Genomic DNA, 22274 nt, shown 5'->3' with positions numbered 1-22274 from the left:
CGTAATTCATCAGAATATTTATTGACTCAAACTAAATAAAATATAGTTCATTATTTCATTTAGACCATATTTCCTACTAGATACTACAATTATTATTAAAGGTTTATAAATTTGCTGCTGACTCCTATTAGAGTGTATATACTGCATATACTGAATTTAAAATTTCCTGATATAACAATAAATTATAGAAATAATAATATAAATATTTTGAAAGTCAGCCCTTTCCTTGCATTTACTTTTCTAGAAAATATTATGTTTCATATTTATTTCGTTTCACTCAGATATATTACTGAAAATTAAGATTTTTAAAACTTGGTTTGTGGTGAGGGTGGTCTCCTTTTAATTTGATATTTTGTCAATGTGATGGCAACACGTTGATGAAAGCTAATTTTTCTCATGCATGCATAACATCCTCGTGCGGGATAAATATTATAAAATACGTATATTGTTGTAAAACACACTTAAAATATTTTTCTAAATGAATTAATCGTAAAAAATTTAATGACAAAAATTGTCATGAAAAAGATAATTTTTTGAATTTTAAAATGGCATAAAAATCAATTTTATGCTGTAATGTTTTTAGAAGTTATCACAGAATAATATGACAAATTTACCTAGTTTTAATTTATGTAAATTCTAATGGAAAATTTTAGAAAATAGTTCCTAGATGCATCTTCTCATCCTCCAAAGTCTATCTGTACCTAGAGCGAAAGGCTTGATTTATAGAATACCAACACATACGCACTCATAAATATACATCCACTTTCATCTCTGGAGATGAATTAAAATAATAAATTGGATTTTCCCGGTACAAAATAATGAAAATTTAATTGCTTTAATTCCAAAATAAAGCGAAATACAGCTGAAATAAAATTGACATTTTCTTATTATTGCATGCAAACGAAGGCTGAGATTATAACCCCCCCCCCCCCGAAATTTTCTGGTAAACAACTTCATAAGAATGTTACAATTCAATTGTATGCGATGCATGTGTTTGTATGTTTAATGAAAGCAATTACCAACATGCTCATATTTTCTCAATAATTATTTTTAGAATACAAAATAATTTAAAATGAAATATTGAACGTAATTATTAAAGATTTTTGTATATTGCATCTTGTTACTCAAAGCAAAGACAAAAGCAAAATAAATGATGTCACAAATTTCATTAAAACTTGTAGTCTCCGTTCCTGAAAATTCATTTCAGACAGATATTATTTAATTACAAGGAAACAAAATATATATTTTGCAGAAATTTTTTAATTAAAATTGCTAATCTTGCAAAAGAAATGATTTATCTTTATCAAATACAAAAAACTATTTATCGAATTGAGCAGAAATTTTCCCTTCTTATTTTGCTAAGTTCTTCTTAAGTTAGAAGAAAAGACCAAAATAAATAAACTTATCATTCTTTCTCAGACAGATTCGATTGGTCACATTTTTCAGGTATAAATAGGAGAAAAAAAAATCTTTCTCGATATTTCCGTGAAGCAAATACATATCTACCTCTCGAATGATAATAGACAGAGGAAGGTGTTTATCCCCCCCCCCGCTTCTATTCAGTGGTAAACCCCGATCAATATGAAGAAATCTTTTCTCCAAATAACGACTCTTGTTTCTTTATTGCTCAGATTTTAAGCTAACTTTTCTGGAGTAAAGACTACAATTCGCCGTCCGAATTATCAAAGCGGTATTGCCATTTCAATTTAAGTATTATCCATAATTAATATTTTTTGTTTTGTTTCTTTTCTACGTTTAATGTCTATTTCGTTTTTTTTAATTCCAAATTGAAACTCTAAGAGCTCGAAGGTCTAAACTCAAGGATCTGCATACTGAGATATTATTGAGATTGAAAAAGCATTGTTGCTTGAAAAAAAATTATAATTGGGTTTATTTCATAGAGTGAAAATTAAATAAATGGCATTAAAATTTATAATCTTTAATTATAATAAGTGTGTGTGTGTGTGTGTGTGTGTGTGTGTGTGTGTGTGTGTGTGTGTGTGTGTGTGTGTGTGTGTGTGTGTGTGTGTGTGTGTGTGTGTGTGTGTGTGTGTGTGTGTGGACGTTCTGCAATGTAGATCTTCAGCTTGGAGATACGAAATTTGGCACATATATGCATTAAAAGGTGGAAATATCCAACTCGGATCGATTTTTTAAATTAATTAGAATTTAACTAATTCTAAAATTAAGCGTGGCTTTGTGAACTTTTGAAACCATCACTGCACAAGAATACTTTTTGGCCCATTCATTTAAAAAATTGTTTTTTCAATTATTCTATTTCCTGTAAATTTCTTTTGTCTACTTTAATTATTTTTTTAAAATATTTTAAACATATTTTACAGCAATAATTGTTGTGAACGAAACTCTCATCGTTTGAATTGTTGTTATTATTAATTCTGATTTTTATCTTCCATTTTTGGCTATTACGCTACGGTATTTGGCTTATTTTTCCAAATTTAATAGGTTTTTGAGTAAAACGTACTTCTAATAAAATTTTTGTTCATTAAGACAATTACAACAGACATTTAATTTCAGAAGTGAGCATTGATGAATTCTTTTAAGAAGTTCTATCAGTTTGAAACACTTCTTTACTATCGCTCTTTCAGATGGACATTTTGCATTCTTATTCTTGTATTGTGTACTATTTTCATTGAATGAGAGAAATTTTTAAAAAATAATCCTTTTATATTATGTTACGTATAATCATGAAATATACTCAGTAGTCCAAAACTTTAAAATGTGTGATCCAAAAAAGGAAGAATTTTTTCAAAAACGTTCGAAAATAGTTATATTTTTGAATATTTGCATTAAAAAAAATTTCAAAAAACATCTTTGAAACTTAAATATATTAGTTAATTTGCAAAAGTTTTTTTTAAAAAAATCGGAAAAGAAAACTTTTTTTTGGCAAAATTGAGATATAAAGCAAATGCCATCTAGTTTAAAGGTTTATCAAATGATTTGATTAAAATTTTTAGGTAGATGAAAAATTATATTTTCTAATTCCTGAATTCAAACATAAGCTTTATTTTGCATCATTCTTTAAATATTGAGGTTCAACGAATAAATAACATGAAATTTCCCATTTTTTTTCACATTGTGTAGAATTAAAACAATAATAAAATCTTTCTAAATGAATATACTAAAATTATTATACTAAATTTGAGCAAAAATAATGCATTAGATTTTAATTTAAGAGGTTTTTCGTAAAAAAATTCTGTCAAAGATTAGAATATGAGAAAACAACATTTAAAGATGTCAAAATAGCATTAAAACGGATTCAAATGCAAATATAAAAAAAGTTAGTCTAACTTCCCAAAAAAAATGGACTTGGGAACAGAATTCTAACGATTTTATAAAGAAACCTGTTCAAACATTAAGAATATTAAATTTTAAAAAAATCCTAATTTCGTAAAAAAAAAAATTATAATAATAATAATAACTATACAACGTAGTTACAAACCTTAAATTATTCATTCTACAGCCCTTATATTTTTAACGAACATGTTTCATTTCATCAAGCATATTACTGTACAGATTGGAATATAATCACTTCTCTTTCAAATCTTAATTTCAATTTTTAGGTGAAATAAATAGAAATCTGGTGAGAAGGATAGCACATTGAAAACGATTGTTTAATGCTTCTTTAATAGTATGCATATCTGAGTGTCAAAATTTTAAAAAATACTTTGCTAAGTTTGCTACTAAAACTAAATTATCTACAAAATATTCGATAAAAATTTTTCAAAGCTAACAACTTTGATCGATAAGATGGTCGCCAAAAACGACTAGTTTGACAAAAATAATTATCAATGAAAAATAAGTAGAAATATCAAATTTTAGAGAAATATTTTAAAGGAAGTGGGGCACTATTTTATGGGAAATATCGATTGAATAATATATATATTATATCATTAATATATATCAAATAAGTATTAATATATATATTATAATAAAATGTCAATATGTAAGTGTTATTAATATATACATATGTGTATTGCAATTTTATTAAATAATATATAAAATAATAATACAGTCATTATAAACTATATTTTAAGATAAAAAATTGAAACCCTAAGAAGCAGATTAATCTTGGAATGTGTTAATAAAAAATTCAATGCATAGTGGCATTAAAATAAATCTATAAAAATAGCAGCAAAATTCAACTTGCTTTAAATTTTTCAAATAATTTTGTTATTAATATAGATCGAAAAATAAAAATTCGCTCATCGTCCATTTGAGAAAAATCGAATTTTTTCCCATTAAGTAAATTTTATAAAATGTACTATAATTAGTCACTTCAAACGACCAGCTTGTTCGCTGGAAATATTGCTTATATTTCATTTCGCAACAGAAAAATAGCGATGATTCCATGATTCTGTGAAATTGTCTGACATTAAAGAGATGTTCTTTTAACTATCTTAAGTTTTATTTATTGTGTAAGTGGACTTTTTTGATAGAAAAGGTCTCATAATATCATAACGCTTTTGAAAACGCAAATATCTGGTTCAACTATTTTCTAAGTTTCGAGATATTGTAACTTTTTTTTTATTTGTCTTATAAACTATACAGATATTAAACAAATTTATTCTTTAACTTTCAATAAAGGAAGAGAATTGCGCGATTAAACATGTCTTGAAACAATGAAAGCAATTTGAATTTTAGAAAACAATATAATCTATTGCTCGAAATTAGCCAAAAAAAAAGTATTTATACAAAACTGTCAAAATTCAAAAAAATCCGCATGACTATTAAATTCGTATCATTAAAACGATGTCTTTTTAAATTTTGAAAATATTTAAAATTCAGTTTTGTGTGTAATTTTTTAGAAATTTATCACAAGAAAAAACGCGATTTCTTTTTATTTTTTTTATTTTTGACATATTAAAATTCAAATTAATTTTTTTTAAATTATTCCATGGACACATTTCCACCCTCCAAAGTATATATATATATGCCAAATTTGGTAGCTGTAGGTACAAGCAGTTTGAGCTGTAGAGAGCCAACACATACACATCTATCTTTATTATTAGTAGAAATAGAGATTTTTTTTTGAAGTTAAAGCTCCTTAGTTGACTTGAATGTGTAAGTTATAATGTTTTTATAATTAATCAGAAAAATTCGTAATTGAAATTGCAAGGCCAATAATTATAACATTATGCATGGCAATAAATCCACAAATATATAATAACAATACATGAATATTACAAACAATACATATATTAAGTTAGGAATATGTAATATACTGCATATACTTCATCTCGAAATAAGGACGAGAATTTTACAGAGTTCTGAAGGATGCTGAATAGGTGCCGGAACAGTTAGTCTCATGCAGTGTTATTATATTTAAATAATTCGCGTTCTATGCCATTTTTCATTTCTTAAACGCCATTTTCTCAAATTATAAATATTGATATAAATGTCCTGTGAAAAACTCTATAAATTAAAATTTTATTAATATTATGTATTCAAATTTGATATGGTTCCTCTATGTATTATGTAGCTCCAGACCTAGAATATAAGCAACCAGTTAATTTAGAAAAATTTAACATTTTTTTTAATAATATATCACAATAAATTGAAAAATTCATGTCAAATTATATTTCAGAAAAAATTGAAAAATTCATGTTTTCAACTTTTAATCGCCAATATTTAAAAATTAGATTAAAAATGCGGCTTATTTCTTATTTTAGGTATAAGATTATATACTCCTTAAGTTATATGAAAGATTTACAGCAAATCATTCGATAAACTTGTAACTAGAAAAGTTTATTTTCTTTATACTCTTTTCAGTCAAAAAATATATTTATTTCTTCCAATTTCCAAAATTCTTTACGCTTATAACTATTTTCTTACGTGTTCTCTCAAACTTTTTTTTTAAAAAAACATTCAAAAATGTAAATATTTTATAGACTTTTCTCAAAAAAAAAAAAAATTATCACTAACGTAATGACATACTTTAACCCCGGTCAAACAGTGAAAATTCGAGTCACATGTCAGTTCAAATTTCGAATCTTGTGTGGTTTAAAATGGAGGGCAAGCAAAGTCGTGCATTCCGATTTGCAAAAAGTAATCAAAATGCCGAAAGACTGAGTGCATTTGGTCGTTAAGAGTCAGCAAATAAGGAAACTTAGATATTCTTTATCAAGAACTACAAAAGACTCTGGATTAAAATATTTATACTACTATTGCTCTTTTTATGTTTATTCGCATGTTATAGCCAGCTATATTTTAGAAAAGAACGAGGAAAAAAACTAGAATTTAATGATAAAGGCCATAGTTGAAAGGGTTTCAACTTATGTTTGATGATAAACAAAGAACAGTAAGAGTTGTTTGCTATTTATCTGCGTATAAAAGGTACCGGAAACGAAAATAAGAAAGAAAAATTTGAAAAGCTGTAAGATAGCCGTCGTAAAAGAGGGGGGAAATGTCAAATCTTAATATTTCATGTTGAATGTTGAGGGTAAAACAAAATTGAGCATTAATAATGATAACTTTTTCAAGTTAATTAATTCTCGGTTCATTTTTATTTATAACTTTATTTTATTATTCAACTTATGCTCTTTTTTGCAGAAGTCGTTCATTAAGGAATACTTCTCGGCAAAGTGCCTTAGCTGGTTGATCTCGCAAGGAACTAACATTTTGTGAATTTTTTTCCACTATTATAAACTGTAACTATAGTCTGTGTAATTTCTATAGGCGTTTCAGGGACACTCGTTTTCTCTACGCTTCCCTCTTTCTCCCTCTCCGTTGCCATGGTTTCGACAAAACTTGTTTTTTTTTTTTCACACCAGTTCGTTTTGGAAATACCTTACCTTAACAGCTATGTAAAAAAAAAGAGTACACTGTTATCTGCCGTAGAGTTGCTAGGCAGACAACCGGTTACGAGGTAGAAAATACACAAACTATAACAATGTATGATTTGATTTACAAGGTTTAAACCTCGCCGAAGCTGAAGCCAGACTCACGATAAGCCAGGAAACGATGGCTTATCGTGAAGTAACCATCTACAGAACAAGATATCACCAAAAGGCAAACATCGACAACTGGCTCATTTGAATATAAATCATTCTGATTGCCGATTAATGGAATTAAATATTTGATAGTAAAAAAATTGAAAAAGTTGAAAATAATGCAAATGTAAAATAATATAATGAAGAAACAAAAAGGATATTCATAGTTGATGATGACTAACATTGTCCCGTTATTTAGTCAGTTGTATTTCAACAATCAGGATGGCAGAGCTCATAACAAGTTGGAATATCATTGAGGATTTAATTTTTACAGTCATCCAACCAGAAAGACATTGGCTGGATAAATGTAAAAATTCACAATGACTATTCCAGAAGATTCCCGTTGGCTATTCCAAAGCTCACATTCTTGGATGATGCACGCTGTCTTACCCTTTATTGTCCCCAAAATCACTTATTATCTTCACCAAATAATATGAATTGGTGAACCTTAAAACACTATGGCCAATACGAATTTGGTTGAAATAAAAATTTCCTCGGATCTTCTTGGTACTGACATTATCAGAGGAGCTTAGCGTCCTCCTGCTTTTTGTGGAATTACGTCAACTATATTGTTATCAATTAATCATTTTATCTTACTATAAGGTTTAATTTGATTCTACGAATTATTGAAATAAATTTAATTGATTTCCTTTTATTTGTAACAACTTTTCCTTGGCTGTTTTACCTTTTATTTCCAATATACTTCAATATACGCCTTTATTTAGAATAATTCAATCTTATTGATTTATTGATAATTTCCAATCATTCGTTTGGTATAATTATTTACTTTTTAGAAAGAGAATTGAGAACATAACGGATCTATCTGAATTCTGGCATAATTTTAACGTCTTTTATCTTATTATTTACAGTGTATTCAACAGCTTTCCTAATTTCAATTGTTTCCGCTTTGAAGACACTGCAATAGTTGTTTAATCTAAAGAAGATTTCTGAACAGTTTCTTGCTTGTTTTGGTTGACAAAAGCAAACCCAATTATATTATTTTGCTTAGGCCATCTACAATAAAAATTTCCATTTTCAAAAAAAAGATTCAATTTGATTATCAATACATTTCACGGTTTCACGAATTCATATTTTCGTCATAATCAAAATTGCATAATCCTTTAGAAATCTGCTGTGGCTAACTCCACCGTAGAAATTCCAGGATTCCGAATAACAGAGCTTGCTCGGTTCTTTTTAAACCATTAAACTATATATAACATCACACGCATTTACATTTCAATATTATTGCATCTGACATTTCTAAGTAATCGTAATGTAATGTAAAAAAAACCTCTCATAACCATCTAGCTACTCTCCCTCTTTCTATCTCTTGGTTTCGGTCCCTGTAATGCGCATGCTCCACAGAGAATGTGATTTGCACGTGATCAAGCGCGGGAGAGATATTACGTAATCTGCAACACCTGGTTTCCTTTATTAATTTTGCCATTTGCCCTTCCTCCTCAATCTTCATTGGAATTGGAATACGCTAACTGATCGCTTGCATAGCTTCCACTGAAATAACGCTACGCTTTCGTCATTAACAATAGAGGCAGTTACAGAATACGCAATAATTTATCATTAATTATGTAGTTTGTTATGCAAAATTGAATTAATTTCGTAATTTACACAACAATTTGTAATGCGATAAATAACAATATAACATACGGATATTTTCTGTAGTTTTTTACGAACGTGCTTGTATTTTATTTCACAATGTACGTTTCAGTATTGGTGATTAACCCTTAACTGGGGACGTGCGGTCTGTGAGACCGCTAGCGATGGATTTTTTATCAGCCCTATTCTATTTTTAGCTCAATTGAATGGATTGACCCTGTAGCTTCCTGTTTTGTAACCTTCAATACACGTGCACTTTTTCAACCGATTTCAGCGGATGCTTTTTAAAATAATTCAGTTATCTCTTCGAGCGCGGTCTCTAAGACCGCAGCTCCCTGTTAGTGTCCCAGTAATAAACCACACTTAGCAGATGGCGCTAAAACTTGGGCCCCGAAATATCATCCAGTTTACGGATCCTATTATGAAGCAGTGCTCCAGACACTTTTAAATGAAGCATAAAGTGATTTTAATGATAAGAATAATTATACAGAAGAGTTTTTCGATGAATGTTCGCATTGAACTGATTTTGATATGTAAGTTCAAACATAATCAATTTTTTAGTGATAATGTGTTTTCAAAACTTTATAAAATATATTAATATACCAAGAGATATAGATACAGAATTTATAGGTTGATTTTTATACTAGTTCTTAATCTGTATGTTTAAAATGCGTTAGAAAACCGTGCTATGAAAGTCACACAAGCCGATGAAAAAAAGGCCAATTTTACCCATTGTCATTTTTTTTTCATATAATTGTTGAATTTTACATTATATTGTCTTCTATATACCTTCATATACTGTAAAAATAAATATGATTTAAAAAGTAAAAGTTAATATGCTTTTTCAAGAATATTATTTATTGTAACATGTCATTTGAGAAGAAAATGTATGTTCCAATGCATTTACTTTTTTCAATGACAATATATTTTGAAAAATTTCTAAAACATATCTATATATCAAGAAAAATATCTGCAAAATATATTGGCAGTATTTCATACTAATACATTCATTAGAAAATTTAATTTGAGTCTAAATGAAATGCGGTGTCGTAGACCGCACCTCCCCGGTTAAGTCCTAAAATTTCACCTCCCCAGTTAAGGGTTAAAAGCAAAACTGGTGCCAGTAGTTCCTTCATCAATAAGTGATCTAAATAGTTTATTTCTATTTTTGCATTCTACACTTTTTACACTTATTTATTGACAAGGTTGCTGCTTGAAACATGTTAGATTGTACTTATATCAATGGATTTCAACTTTTAATATAAATTGTGAAATTCAATATGTAGGCATGTAGTAATAACGTAAGCTTGAAAACTGAAAGAAAATTTTATGTATGTTTAATTTTGAATATTACATAATTTATAAAAACTACGCTGTCGTGATAAAAGTCATGGGATGATAATATGCAAATAAACAGATAGCAGTAGTATCACATACAAAATGTATTGATGGGCAATACATTAGTAGGAGAAAATTTTTCTGACATGATTATGGCCGCACTGGAATTAACAGACTTTCATTGCGGAGGCGATATTTGGAGCTAAACGAATTAGGCATTTCATTTCGGAAATCGTTAGGGAATTCAACAGTCCTAGATCCACAGTATCAAGAGTGTGCCGGGAATATCTATTTTCAGGCATAATCTGCCACTGTGGACAACGTAGTGGCCGATCGCCTACACATAATGAATGAAACCACCGACATATGCGTAGAATTGTTGGTATTAAAATACAAGCAATCCTGCGTGAAATAAACGTATGAATCAATGTGCGACGTACGACGGAACATTACATTAGAACATTATGGAACACAGTCCATTAGAACATTACAGAAAGATTTTATTGCAATGTGCAATAACAGCAGAAGACCGAATTGATTGCCTTTACTAACAGCACGACATCGTCTACAGGACCTCTCCTGAGCTCATGATCATATCGGTTGGACTCAAGATGTTTGGAAAATAGTGCTTTGGTCAGATGATTACGATGAGTATAGCTGATGGTAGGGTTTGAATGTGGCGCAGGCCCAAGTTGCTAACAAGGCATTGTGAAAGATGGTGGTGACTCCATATTGGCTTGGGATATTTTTATATGGGATGGTCTGGTTCCTCTGAGCCAATCATTGATTAGAAATTGTTATGTTCAGCTACTTGGAGACAACTTTCAGCCATTCATGAATTTCATGTACCCAAACAACGATGGAATTTTTATGAATAATCATGCACCGTATCAACTGGACACAACTATTCGCGACTGATTTGAAGAACATTCTGGAAAATTTCATGCTGAACAATTTCATTGAATTATTTGATCACCTATATCGCCCAACATAAACCCCATCGAATATTTATGGTTTATAATCAAGATATCATTTCGTGCCAAAAATCCTACACCGGCAACATTTTCGCAATTATGGGCGTCTGTAGAAGCATCAAGGCATATTGTTTTCAGCAAGGGACTTTCAACGACTAGTTCAGTCCATGCCATATCGAGTTGCTGCACTTCGCCGAGTAAAAAAGCGGTCGACACGTTTTTAGGTGATATCCCATGACTTTTGTTGCGCCACTGCTATAAAAATGCATATTTTTCTTTCAAAAATAATTAAAAGATTCTTCTTTTTCCTTCAAACAGAGTGTGCATCCTTACTATCTAAGCCTTGATCCAAATGCTGAAGATCTAGCCCACGCCACTGGTCTGCTCCTTTCCTACAACAGCTGGGCCCAAGCCATAGTGATCCGAGACAGTTCCACCTTTTATATGAGTTTCACCGCCACGCTCTACCACCATTACATCAGAGGCAACAAATTCCAAATCATTCTCAACGACCGACTCAGCGATGGCCAGCTGTTCGAGATGGTGGCCGAAGTCCTCCACAGTGAAGTTCGTGTGATCGTGGTTGCATGTGGCCAACTTCTTGCCGAGAGGATATTCCGCCAGGCTCGTAAGGCTGGTCTGCTTAATGGAAGATGGATATGGATACTTGTAAGTAAAAGCAATTTTCTTCTTATGAAACTTCTGTGTCTAAATTTTACTTTGCGCCAGAAAAGTTTGTATGCTTTCAAAACTGAATCTAAATAATGGTATCTGTAGAATTTGATTTTCTGCTTGAATTCCTACAAGCAGGAAATCGAGTCTGCTTAAGGCTGGCAAAAATCTGGATCACATAGAATTAATATAATATATAATGATTCTTGAGCTCAAATTAAAAAAAATGCTATAGTCTTGCGTAATAAGTTTTGGCATCGATTTAATTTATGGATTATTAAGTGTTAGTCTTAAATATTATTTGACTTTAGTTATAATTTCACTTGAAATTATAACTTACAGCATCCCATAGCCGCAGCCTTTGCTTCTGGTAAAAGGGGTTCCAGAAATATAATTGTAACACAAATAACCTCCTCCAATGGGAATGCGATTTAAATTTTAAACTAAAAGGTATACACCCATTGCACAATATTCAAATTAGCATTTATCTTAGAGAAATTATTTTTTGCACATTTTTTGTGAATAATTTTGCCACATCAGTTAAAAAGACATCATAATTAAAAAAAAAAAAAAAAAAAAAAAAAAAAACAGCTAAACCCATATTCAAGTATAATCTTGATTCTATTATACTTTATTAAATTAAATGGTGTAATTTATTCCAAAAAGAATTTATCTTGCTTGTGAATCCGATCAAACCTCCTTTTACAAATAATTAAAGAATCCAATAATGAGCGAAACAAAATGTTAAAAAAAGGAATCGCTTGTAAAAAAAAATGTTTAAAAATGAAGAGCGATGTTTCACGGAACGAATGGCGAGGAGAAACAATGGCGTCACATTTTGGATTGGCCTATATCAATCTGTGTTAAGAACTTGTTTGAAGAGACCCCATATATTTACATGAGAGAAATTTTGGCTGAATAGCGTTGTTGACTGTGATTTCGAGTGTTTGAGCAAGTGCCTGTGGTGCCTTGATTGAAAAGATTTTGCCTCAGGTCAATATTATAGAACTACAGGTGAATAGAAACGATGCCGATGAGCAGCTAAAAGATCATATCCAGAACTACAGAAGACGTTATGAAGCTGCATACAGCAAAAAGCCTCGGAGGTTTGATCAGGAGATTAAGAACTAATAGACTAAACAGAACAATATTCTGCCAGTGAAATAAGAGAGATGCTGAAAGCATGGGGAATTATTGCATCGGATATTGAGAGGAACCCTGATAAGGCAGTGACTGCGGGAGCTAGAAATTTATTTAACAATAAAACTATGTTTCCTTTTTGTCAAATTTTGAAGCGTAGCCAAAAACAAATGTCTTTAGATATTTTTCTTATGAAAAAAGCGCGCATTATTACATTATCATAAATTTCAATATTTTTAATGGAACGCACTGACCTACTTTTTATTCATTCCTGTGGAAAAATTTTTTTCCATTTAACGCATGTTTCGTTTTACAAGTGAGATTCAGGAACGAATCATTCACTAAGTTCCAAAGAGTTTCTGTGACATATTATTGTAATAAAAGGGCATTATAAGAGCAGCTTTTGCTTCCAATAATATGAACTCCAAAACTATAACTAAGGCCCATTATAAGAACGGAATTTTGATTATAACGGACTTTCCATTATAAGAAAATCATAATACAATGAAAAAACAAAAAAAAAATTATAAGAATAAAATAGCTATATTTATCTTTTTATTTAAAATGTCTCACGAATATTTTACTAAAGATGACTCATAAGATAAATATAAATCCATAATTAATCAGAACATTTATGAAGCAAAATAAAATATTTGCTTCATTTTGACTATTTTTCCTGTTAGATGCATATGCATAATACTGTTTGAAAATAAGATGATGGGACGCGATCGGAGTGAATAATCTGTGAGTATATAATATACTAGCCACCTTTGGCGACCAGCTAGTTCGCCAGTATTAATGCTCGCTAAAATGTTCAATCAATATTATATGTAACTTGATTTAATGACAGGTTTCTCAGCAAAATAATTTTCAGCTTCAAATTTTGATAGTCACTTATACTATTATGTGAGCATTAAGCCATTCTGTTCATTGTATTACGTATCTCTCTCTAATTTTCTATCAGCGCCCATAAAATTCAGTTTTAAATTATAGGGGAAATAATAAAACTGCAATTAATATAAAGACATTTTTTACTGAAACCAAGCATGTCTTTTTTTTAAAAAAAACCTACGAGAACTGAAAGCATAGTCGCTCGGCATTGAATTTGTATGTGCACTGCAGAATAATTTTCGTAATTTATATAATATCTTAAAGAATTATTCAACAAAAATTTCGCAGATTCATCATAAAATTCAGTTTTTAGATGTGTTTTCCAAAGGATTTAAATGATGTCAATAATTATATTTTTGGTTTATAAATATACTTCTAAATATCATGAAATTTAAATTTTAGGCAGTTCTTTGGTCCTAAGGATTCATATTCTACAAAATATTTTTGGCACTCTAACTTTTAAATAAATGAATAAACGTATCTATCTTCTGCAATGAAATCGGACCGATTTATTAATTTTGGGTATTACGATTTTAGAACAACCAACATTTTCATAATCTAGGCCAATCACTCTTGAGAAACCATGGGAGATAATTGGCTTCTTTGAGATGGTCGATGAAGTGTCCAGTTTTTATAGAATTGTAATGTTAAAATTTTCATAAATCTGCTAGCTTTAGTAATTGATTTTGTTGATTAGAATGCGACTCTTTTTATTTTAAGATATTAGCGTCTCAAGAATATTTTGTTATGTATGATTCATATGGCAGAGGATATATGTAAAAATTTAAAATTTGCAATTCATCAGCATTTTTTAGCTCAATTTACATAAAATATAGTTATTTATTTCATTTAGGCCATTTAGTTAGCTGATGGGTATCTGTCACTAAAGGTTTACAAATTAGCTGTTAGATTTCAATTAGAGTATATTTCTACATTTTAAACTGTATTAGCCTTAAATAAAACTGTTTCATTGAATTAGCAAAAGATCACAGAAAATCCTTGTATTTACTTTTCAGAAAATATCATATTTCATATTTATTTCGTTTCATGCAGACACGTGTTGAAAATTACGCATTCATATGTTTAATTTGAAATGATAGTTAACTTATTTTTTAATTTAAGTTTTGGTCAATATGATGGCAACGCGTTGATAAAAGTTCATTTTCCCCATTGAGCATGTAACAAGCAAGTGCAGCCTAAATTTTATTTTGCGCAAAATAAATTGTTGCAAAACATGATTAAATTGTTTTTTTATAAATTCATTAAGAATAGAAGTTTAATTTATAGGTCAAACCATTAGTATTATTGAAAATATTATTTTTTGAGTTTCAATGCGATGTAAAAATCAATTTTAGCTATATTTTCGGAAGTTATAGCGGAAAGATGCCGAAATTTCGCTTGATTTTTAATTAATTAAAATTCTAATAAAAAATCGCTCCGAGAGTGTATATTTCCGACCTCGAAGGTATACACGTGCCAAATTCGGTAGCTTTAGGTAGAACGGTCTGACCTGCAGAGCGCCAACACACACACAGTGAGCTGTATTATATATATATATATATATATAATATATAGTATTCCATATTTGTATTAACTACATAATTATTAGTTAATAATATTGTCGCGTAGGCACTCAAGTGTGGAACTCAATGACACACACAAGATGTGGAGCTAAACAATTTATTAACTCAACTCTGAGCTCAGACCACAGTGACTGACAAATCTTTTGCTTTTATACTAGCAGGGAAAGTTCCAGAATACTTTTCTGGAGACAGTAAGAAAAGTCCAGAACACTTGTCTGGTGAACTAAAGATATGTCCAGTATCTTCTGGAACATGAAATAAAGGAAAACATAAAGTCAAGTAATCAAATACTTACAGAAACTGTGAATAGCATTGTCTCTAGCGGGATTCGAACTCACAATCTCTTGATTAGGAGATCAGTGCTATGACAAAGGAGATTCGACCGTCTCTTTTCAATGCGGCAATATAAATATTTTTTAAAGTTCACAGAAACCTTTTTCTTGCTCTGGGAGTTATAGAAAATATCATATTTCATGTTTATTTTTTATAGACACGTGTTGAAAATTGCACTTTTTGGTTTTAGTTTGCCATGAAAGTTAACTTAATCTTTCGCTTTAAACTTTTATGTACATCATGACAACAAGTTAATAAAAGTTCATTTTTCCCGTGTACGAATAGTGTACTCGTGAACATTAAATTTTTTTTATTCTCCTTTTGTGAAATAAGTAGTCGGGAAATATGCTAAAAATAATTTTTAAAAATTGATTAAAAATAAAAACTTAACTCATATGTTAAAAAAATGATATCGTTGAACACAATTTTTTTTAATTTTAAGAAAATGTGAGAATTATTTTTGTTATGTAATATTTTCGTAAGTTATCGCTTAAAAACACCAGAGTTTCGTTTAATATTTACTTAATTGAAACTCTAATTAAAAATTAAAAGAATTCGCTGTCAGGGGGTATATTCCCATTTTTCAAAGTACGTATGTGCAAAGTTGGAAATTCTATGTCAAGCAGTCTAGCCTGTAGAGCAGCAGAACACACACGCATGCACAAACATATGCATTCATTGATATTATAAGTAGAAATAGACATTGGCAAAGTTTTAAACTATTCTTCTTTTTCAACTCTTTATTTCATACATTTATTGAGAAGAATGAAAAATATTTTCCCTGACACTTTCGCCATACCGACAAAATGCTTTTTTACGACAAAAATATTTCAAATTTTTATTTATTATAAATATATAGTTTTTCGGTTGTATAACTTGGTGTACCAAATGTAGTAAAACAAAAAAAGAAAAAGAAAAAGAATTCTAATCGTCAAATAATTCGAATTCGAGATTTTGGCTAATCTCTACATTTCAAACCTCCTTGAGATTGAAAAACATAATTTTTTGGAATTCGGTTTTGTTTATCGCTTTGTCATTATATTAGGGAACAAGATAGTGAAAAAAATGCTTTTAGCTGGATGAATGAAATATTATGTATAGTATCTTCATATATCAAGTTTTGAACGAAATCAAGTAAGTCTATCCATCTAATTGTCGAAGTAAACGCGATATCTACAAAAATAGATTGATTGGTAAAAATTTAATCCACAGTTTTAGCATTTAAAGTGCAAATCTGTATCAAGTTTTGAATTAAATCTATCAATAAGTTTGAACATCTGACAGTAAGTAAAAACTCAAAAACGCAACGATTTTTTGGAATTCGGTTTTGTTTATCGCTTTGTCATTATATTAGGGAACAAGATAGTGAAAAAAATGCTTTTAGCTGGATGAATGAAATATTATGTATAGTATCTTCATATATCAAGTTTTGAACGAAATCAAGTAAGTATATCCATCTAATTGTCGAAGTAAACGCGATATCTACAAAAATAGATTGATTGGTAAAAATTTAATCCACAGTTTTAGCATTTAAAGTGCAAATCTGTATCAAGTTTTGAATTAAATCTATCAATAAGTTTGAACATCTGACAGTAAGTAAAAACTCAAAAACGCAACGATTTTTTGGAATTCTGTTTTGTTTATCGTTTTGTCATTATATTAGGGAACAAGATAGTGAAAAAATGCTTTCAGCTAGATGAATTAAATATTATGTATAGTATCTTCATATATCAAGTTTTGAACGAAATCAAGTAAGTCTATCCATCTAATTGTCGAAGTAAACGCGATATCTACAAAAATAGATTGATTGGTAAAAATTTAATCCACAGTTTTAGCATTTAAAGTGCAAATCTGTATCAAGTTTTGAATTAAATCTATCAATAAGTTTGAACATCTGACAGTAAGTAAAAACTCAAAAACGCAACGATTTTTTGGAATTCTGTTTTGTTTATCGTTTTGTCATTATATTAGGGAACAAGATAGTGAAAAAATGCTTTCAGCTAGATGAATTAAATATTATGTATAGTATCTTCATATATCAAGTTTTGAACGAAATCAAGTAAGTCTATCCATCTAATTGTCGAAGTAAACGCGATATCTACAAAAATAGATTGATTGGTAAAAATTTAACACACAGTTTTAGCATTTAAAGTGCAAATCTGTATCAAGTTTTGAATTAAATCTATCAATAAGTTTGAACGTCTGTCAGTAATTAAAAACTCAAAACGCAACGATTTAAATAAGTGAAATTTTAGTGTTTGATTTTTTTGAAGTAATTTTAATTCTGAGTCAAATTTTGATTTCTATTAACTAAAAATAAGTCGTCCAAAATACATATTTGATTTCATTCACTATACTACAAAACACAAAATGCTCAAGAGAGGAACTCTGAAAATAAAATTCTGAGCACTCATAACATTCACTATCTTTCTCAAGTTCCAAAAGCATTATATAAAGGAGAGAGTAACATCTTTATTAGAGAATATATGAGAGTGTTTTAAGGAGATCATTCTTGCTGATTATATGTTTAAATGTTAAAACGTTGCCTGTGCATTACAAAACACTTATTATAGCAAGATTCTGCTCTTAAACCGTAATCATCGCGGTTTCCAAGCTAGAAGGTTTCAGGTGCGAAACCCGATTCCACCGAAGAACGACTGCTGCACTTTAAAACCTTCACGACCAAACTTACTCTTGCTGATGATGTACAGAAATTTGAAGAGGGGAATGCCAACTCAGGTATCCTCCTCATCATCTGACTGCTGTTCAAAATCACGAGGTCTATCCCAAAATAGCCATAGTATTGATTGAAAACGGGTTTTAATATAATTTAACTGAACTGGATCGTGTTATCATTATAACACTAGATGTCAAAGCAAGGCAAAAGTAGTTTTTTATGTGCTATATAAAGCCCGATAGGAGGCGTGGTGTATAAAGCGACACAGAATCTACATCATAAAAATTATCATTAACTTTTATTTAAATTCTTACCTTTTGTTGTACATTGTAGCTTCAAATTTCCCAGCAAACTTTTATCTTAATACAAAACATTTTCCAAAATACAGATCTGTTTGTATAATTTCGTCTGATTAAACCAACTTTATATAATTGATGGAGGAATAGGCCATCGTTACGTTTCGTTTCATTCTGTTACAACGATCTACTTCTTTGATAAAAACCCCATTATTTCGTACAAAAGAAATACAACATTACTTGCGCTATAAACATTTGATTTAATGTGAGCCCCATCCATTCCGTTAATCTCCGTCTTTTCCAAACACAGGGCAAAAAAACAATTCTACGGGAGTAAATAAAAATGTTTCGTGAAATCAAAATGCATGAGAAACTTCAGTGCTCTTTATCTGTGTTTGTTTAAGAGAGCCTCGTTTAGTTTTGGAAGCATGCCAACTCCATTCATACGGTAGGATTGATTGTTTCTGGAATAAAAGAGTATTTAAGCTATTTAATTTTAATGGTCCTTTGGAAAAAATGTTACTTTATAGTTTACCTTGAAATGATAGGTTTGTTTCGAAAGTTTTCAAACAGGAATCCTCATCAATTACTTGCAGATGGTTGTGCTTTTGTTTTATAAATTAAAGCGTACTCTTATCCAATTATGCAAATCAGTTCCAATATTTAGCTTTAGATAAATTGCTACTTTTGTAGCTCTTTTTACGATCTATCTACTTTTCATATTAATACTCTTAAGTTCAAAAATTTTTTAATTTTATTTCAAAATAAGGATAATCTTAATAAAACAAGAACTCTCGAATATGTGAATTATACACTCATTAGCATTTGTAGGAAAACAAATATATTATTCAATTATTAGAGGTGGCATTGATGGGGGAGGGGAAAATATATAAATCAGAATTATTAGGGAGATTTTCCGATCTTCTTTGGCATCGAGGTTAATTGGAATGATAGTCATTACGATATCAGTTGAGAAGTGTGGTTTATTCCGAACGACCCTTACTGGCCTCAGTTAGACTCAACAAGAAGTACGTTCCGAAATGGCAATGTAGGTAACTCAATACTTTACATTACTATACCCATAAGCGAAGCGAGAACCCATTTGTCATCTGAGACTGTTTGTTTCAGTATCCTGAGACTCCCTCCTAAACGAGGCTCCTCCCCTTTTCGTTGATTCTGCCTCGCTAAGGGGTGAAAATCAGAACAATTAAAGCATTTTCGGAATTCTTCGTCATTCTTTGACATTGTTTTCCGCCCCATTAGATACTTTTTCGTTCAATTTTTCTCCCATGTGTACGTGTGAGTGACATGCCGTTTCTGATTGTATTATCTTATTTCAATTGCGTATCAAAATTGAGTATTGATTGCTTATATGACTAGCTCGAAGGCGAAAAAGCTTTGAATATTGGCACAATGAATGTTTATATAATATCATTAAATGTGACCGAAATTATTTATCGTTGTTAATTTCAAAATGTTTTCAGAGAAATTCAGTAACAAATAAAAAAAAGAAGAAGCAGTTTAATACGAGGAACAAATTATTATTTTTTTGTAAAAAAGTGAATCATCAAATTTTAGGAGGAAAAATCTTTCCTTTATTCATCAGAATTTAATGCGTAGGCCCCTTTCAGAAAATAAAAAAATTTTCATTCTGAATTGGAATTTTTTTCCACACAATACTACTAGTTATCCGCAGTTTTTTCGCTTTGTAAGTCCACAAATTACCCGAGTTTACTTTATTGTTAAACTAGCCGCCTTTGGCGACCAGCCGGTTTGCCAATCTTAATGTTCGTTTAAACTTTAATAATTAAATATTTTACGCAATTCCTACTTTAACAGATTCTTCATTAAAATATTTCAAAACTTCAAATTTTAAAAGTCGTATAATTCACTCATAATATTATAAAGGCCTTCAGTCATAACGTAATATGTATCTCTCTAATTTTCTGTTAGCTCCCGTAGAATTTATACTTTAAATTAAAGTGGAAAGAATGAATCTGAATATAATAATATTTTTTTACTGAAACAAAGTTTTTTTTTTTTTTTTTTTTCTTTTTTTGTTATATGATTACTGAAAATAGGGTCACTGAGCGTTTAAACTTTATGGACACTAAAGAATATCTTTCTTAATTTATGTAATATTTCAAAAATTTGTCAACAAAATTTTCTCAGATTCATCATGACCAGATCGATTAATTAACAATATTTAATTTTAAATGCATCAAACATTAAGAAAATATACAGAATCGTTTGAAATAATCGGCCGAAAAATCTTAAGCCTAGCCTCATTAGAGTGGGAAAAAAACTGAAGCCTTAATCATTTGGCGGTGAGGAAAATGAAAAGAATTTTTCGTCGGGAAAGTTAGTTTTTAATTAATAATTAAAATTCTAATGAAAAATTAAAAAAGGGACCCGAGATGCACATTCCCGACCTCCAAGGTATATATGTACCAAATTTGGTAGCTGTAGGTCAAACGGTCTGGCCTGTAGAGCGCCAAAACACACACATTGAGCTTTATATAAGTATAGATATAAACATCTCCTCTTTTTATTTTTCCTCCCTCCCTTATTTTGATTAAATAAATGTATCCTGACGCATGTTCGAATGCCGAGAAGGTTTTCGAATCCATGAATAGTACTCGTTGATATATCACAGCCAGCCTACGTAAACATCCATGATAATTGAATGAGGTCATCATCGGAAAAGATTCTGTGCTATGGATTGTTTCTTTATTGTCACGATGACTTCTTTTGAGATCATATGTCGTTATTTTCACTCGGTTTTGCATTCCTATCCTTCTTGAAAATAACTGAAAAATTATTTTGAGTTACTCTTATATATTGAACTCGTATTTGTCACCTTACTTGAGCAATTTTTTGGCAGAAAGGAGAATGTCCTTAAAAGCTAATCATCTGCATGTTACATAATGTTTATTTTCATTGAACTAAAATAAAAACGAAGTTTCTCAGCCATAAGTTTCCTTTAAAATCAAACTCATAGATATTTTAATGATAATTTTAATACTGGAATAGATTTATAGAATTAAAATTCTTTCCTTTTTATAAATCACTATCTCTATCAGTGCGTCATTTCCAATAACTTTAATTCTTTTTATATCAAAATCTCATGCAGTATTGAAAATATTAAGAGAAAAACTATTGTCAACATGAAAATTTGCATGAAAATTGGTGCCCAGAGCGAAGAATTTTGAGGCTCAGCAAACATACCAGTAACCATAAAGAATGTTTTAGAAAATGTTTGTAGCTAAATTTTTAAAATTCCTAATTCTACATTATCATAAAGAGCGAACTAGACTAACCACCAATGAAATAGTAATGATAACTTGATATTAATCTTGGATCAATTTTCGTATCAGCTATTTTAGACAAAATATATTCTGTGGTAGTAAAAATTCAAATAGAGAAGACATACCAACAAGAACAAGGAAAAGAGCATTGATTTTAACGCTGCCTTTGTTCCTTTTTATACTAAGTTTCCAAAATAATAAACCTATGTTTTATGCAAATTGAAATGGATTCTTTAATCTCACATAAACTTCACCCTTGTTTATGTAGCCCGTGCTGGCATTTGAGTTTCACGAACTTGCGTCAGAATATCCTCCAAAAGTTCTTGTAACAAGAAATGATTTGCCACGCCATTCTTATGGAATAAGAATAGCTGAACACAAATCCTTAATATTCCTAACTAACACGCATTATCTAATCAAGATGGGAAGAATTTGGTA

General features: G+C 30.0%; 1 protein-coding gene across 1 annotated transcript in view; it reads left to right on the top strand.

Moving 5' to 3' along the window:
• Positions 1–22274, top strand: part of LOC129984682 (glutamate receptor ionotropic, NMDA 3A-like) — a 332243-nt gene that overhangs the window by 195855 nt on the left and 114114 nt on the right. The window contains exon 2 of the mRNA XM_056094615.1: positions 11255–11605. Coding sequence (XP_055950590.1) covers positions 11255–11605 — 351 coding nt within the window. The remainder of the gene's footprint in view (positions 1–11254; positions 11606–22274) is intronic.

Source organism: Argiope bruennichi, chromosome 9 (genome assembly GCF_947563725.1).
Source record: "Argiope bruennichi chromosome 9, qqArgBrue1.1, whole genome shotgun sequence".
NCBI classification, from domain to species: domain Eukaryota; kingdom Metazoa; phylum Arthropoda; class Arachnida; order Araneae; family Araneidae; genus Argiope; species Argiope bruennichi.
This window is presented reverse-complemented; position numbering and strand designations above follow the sequence as displayed.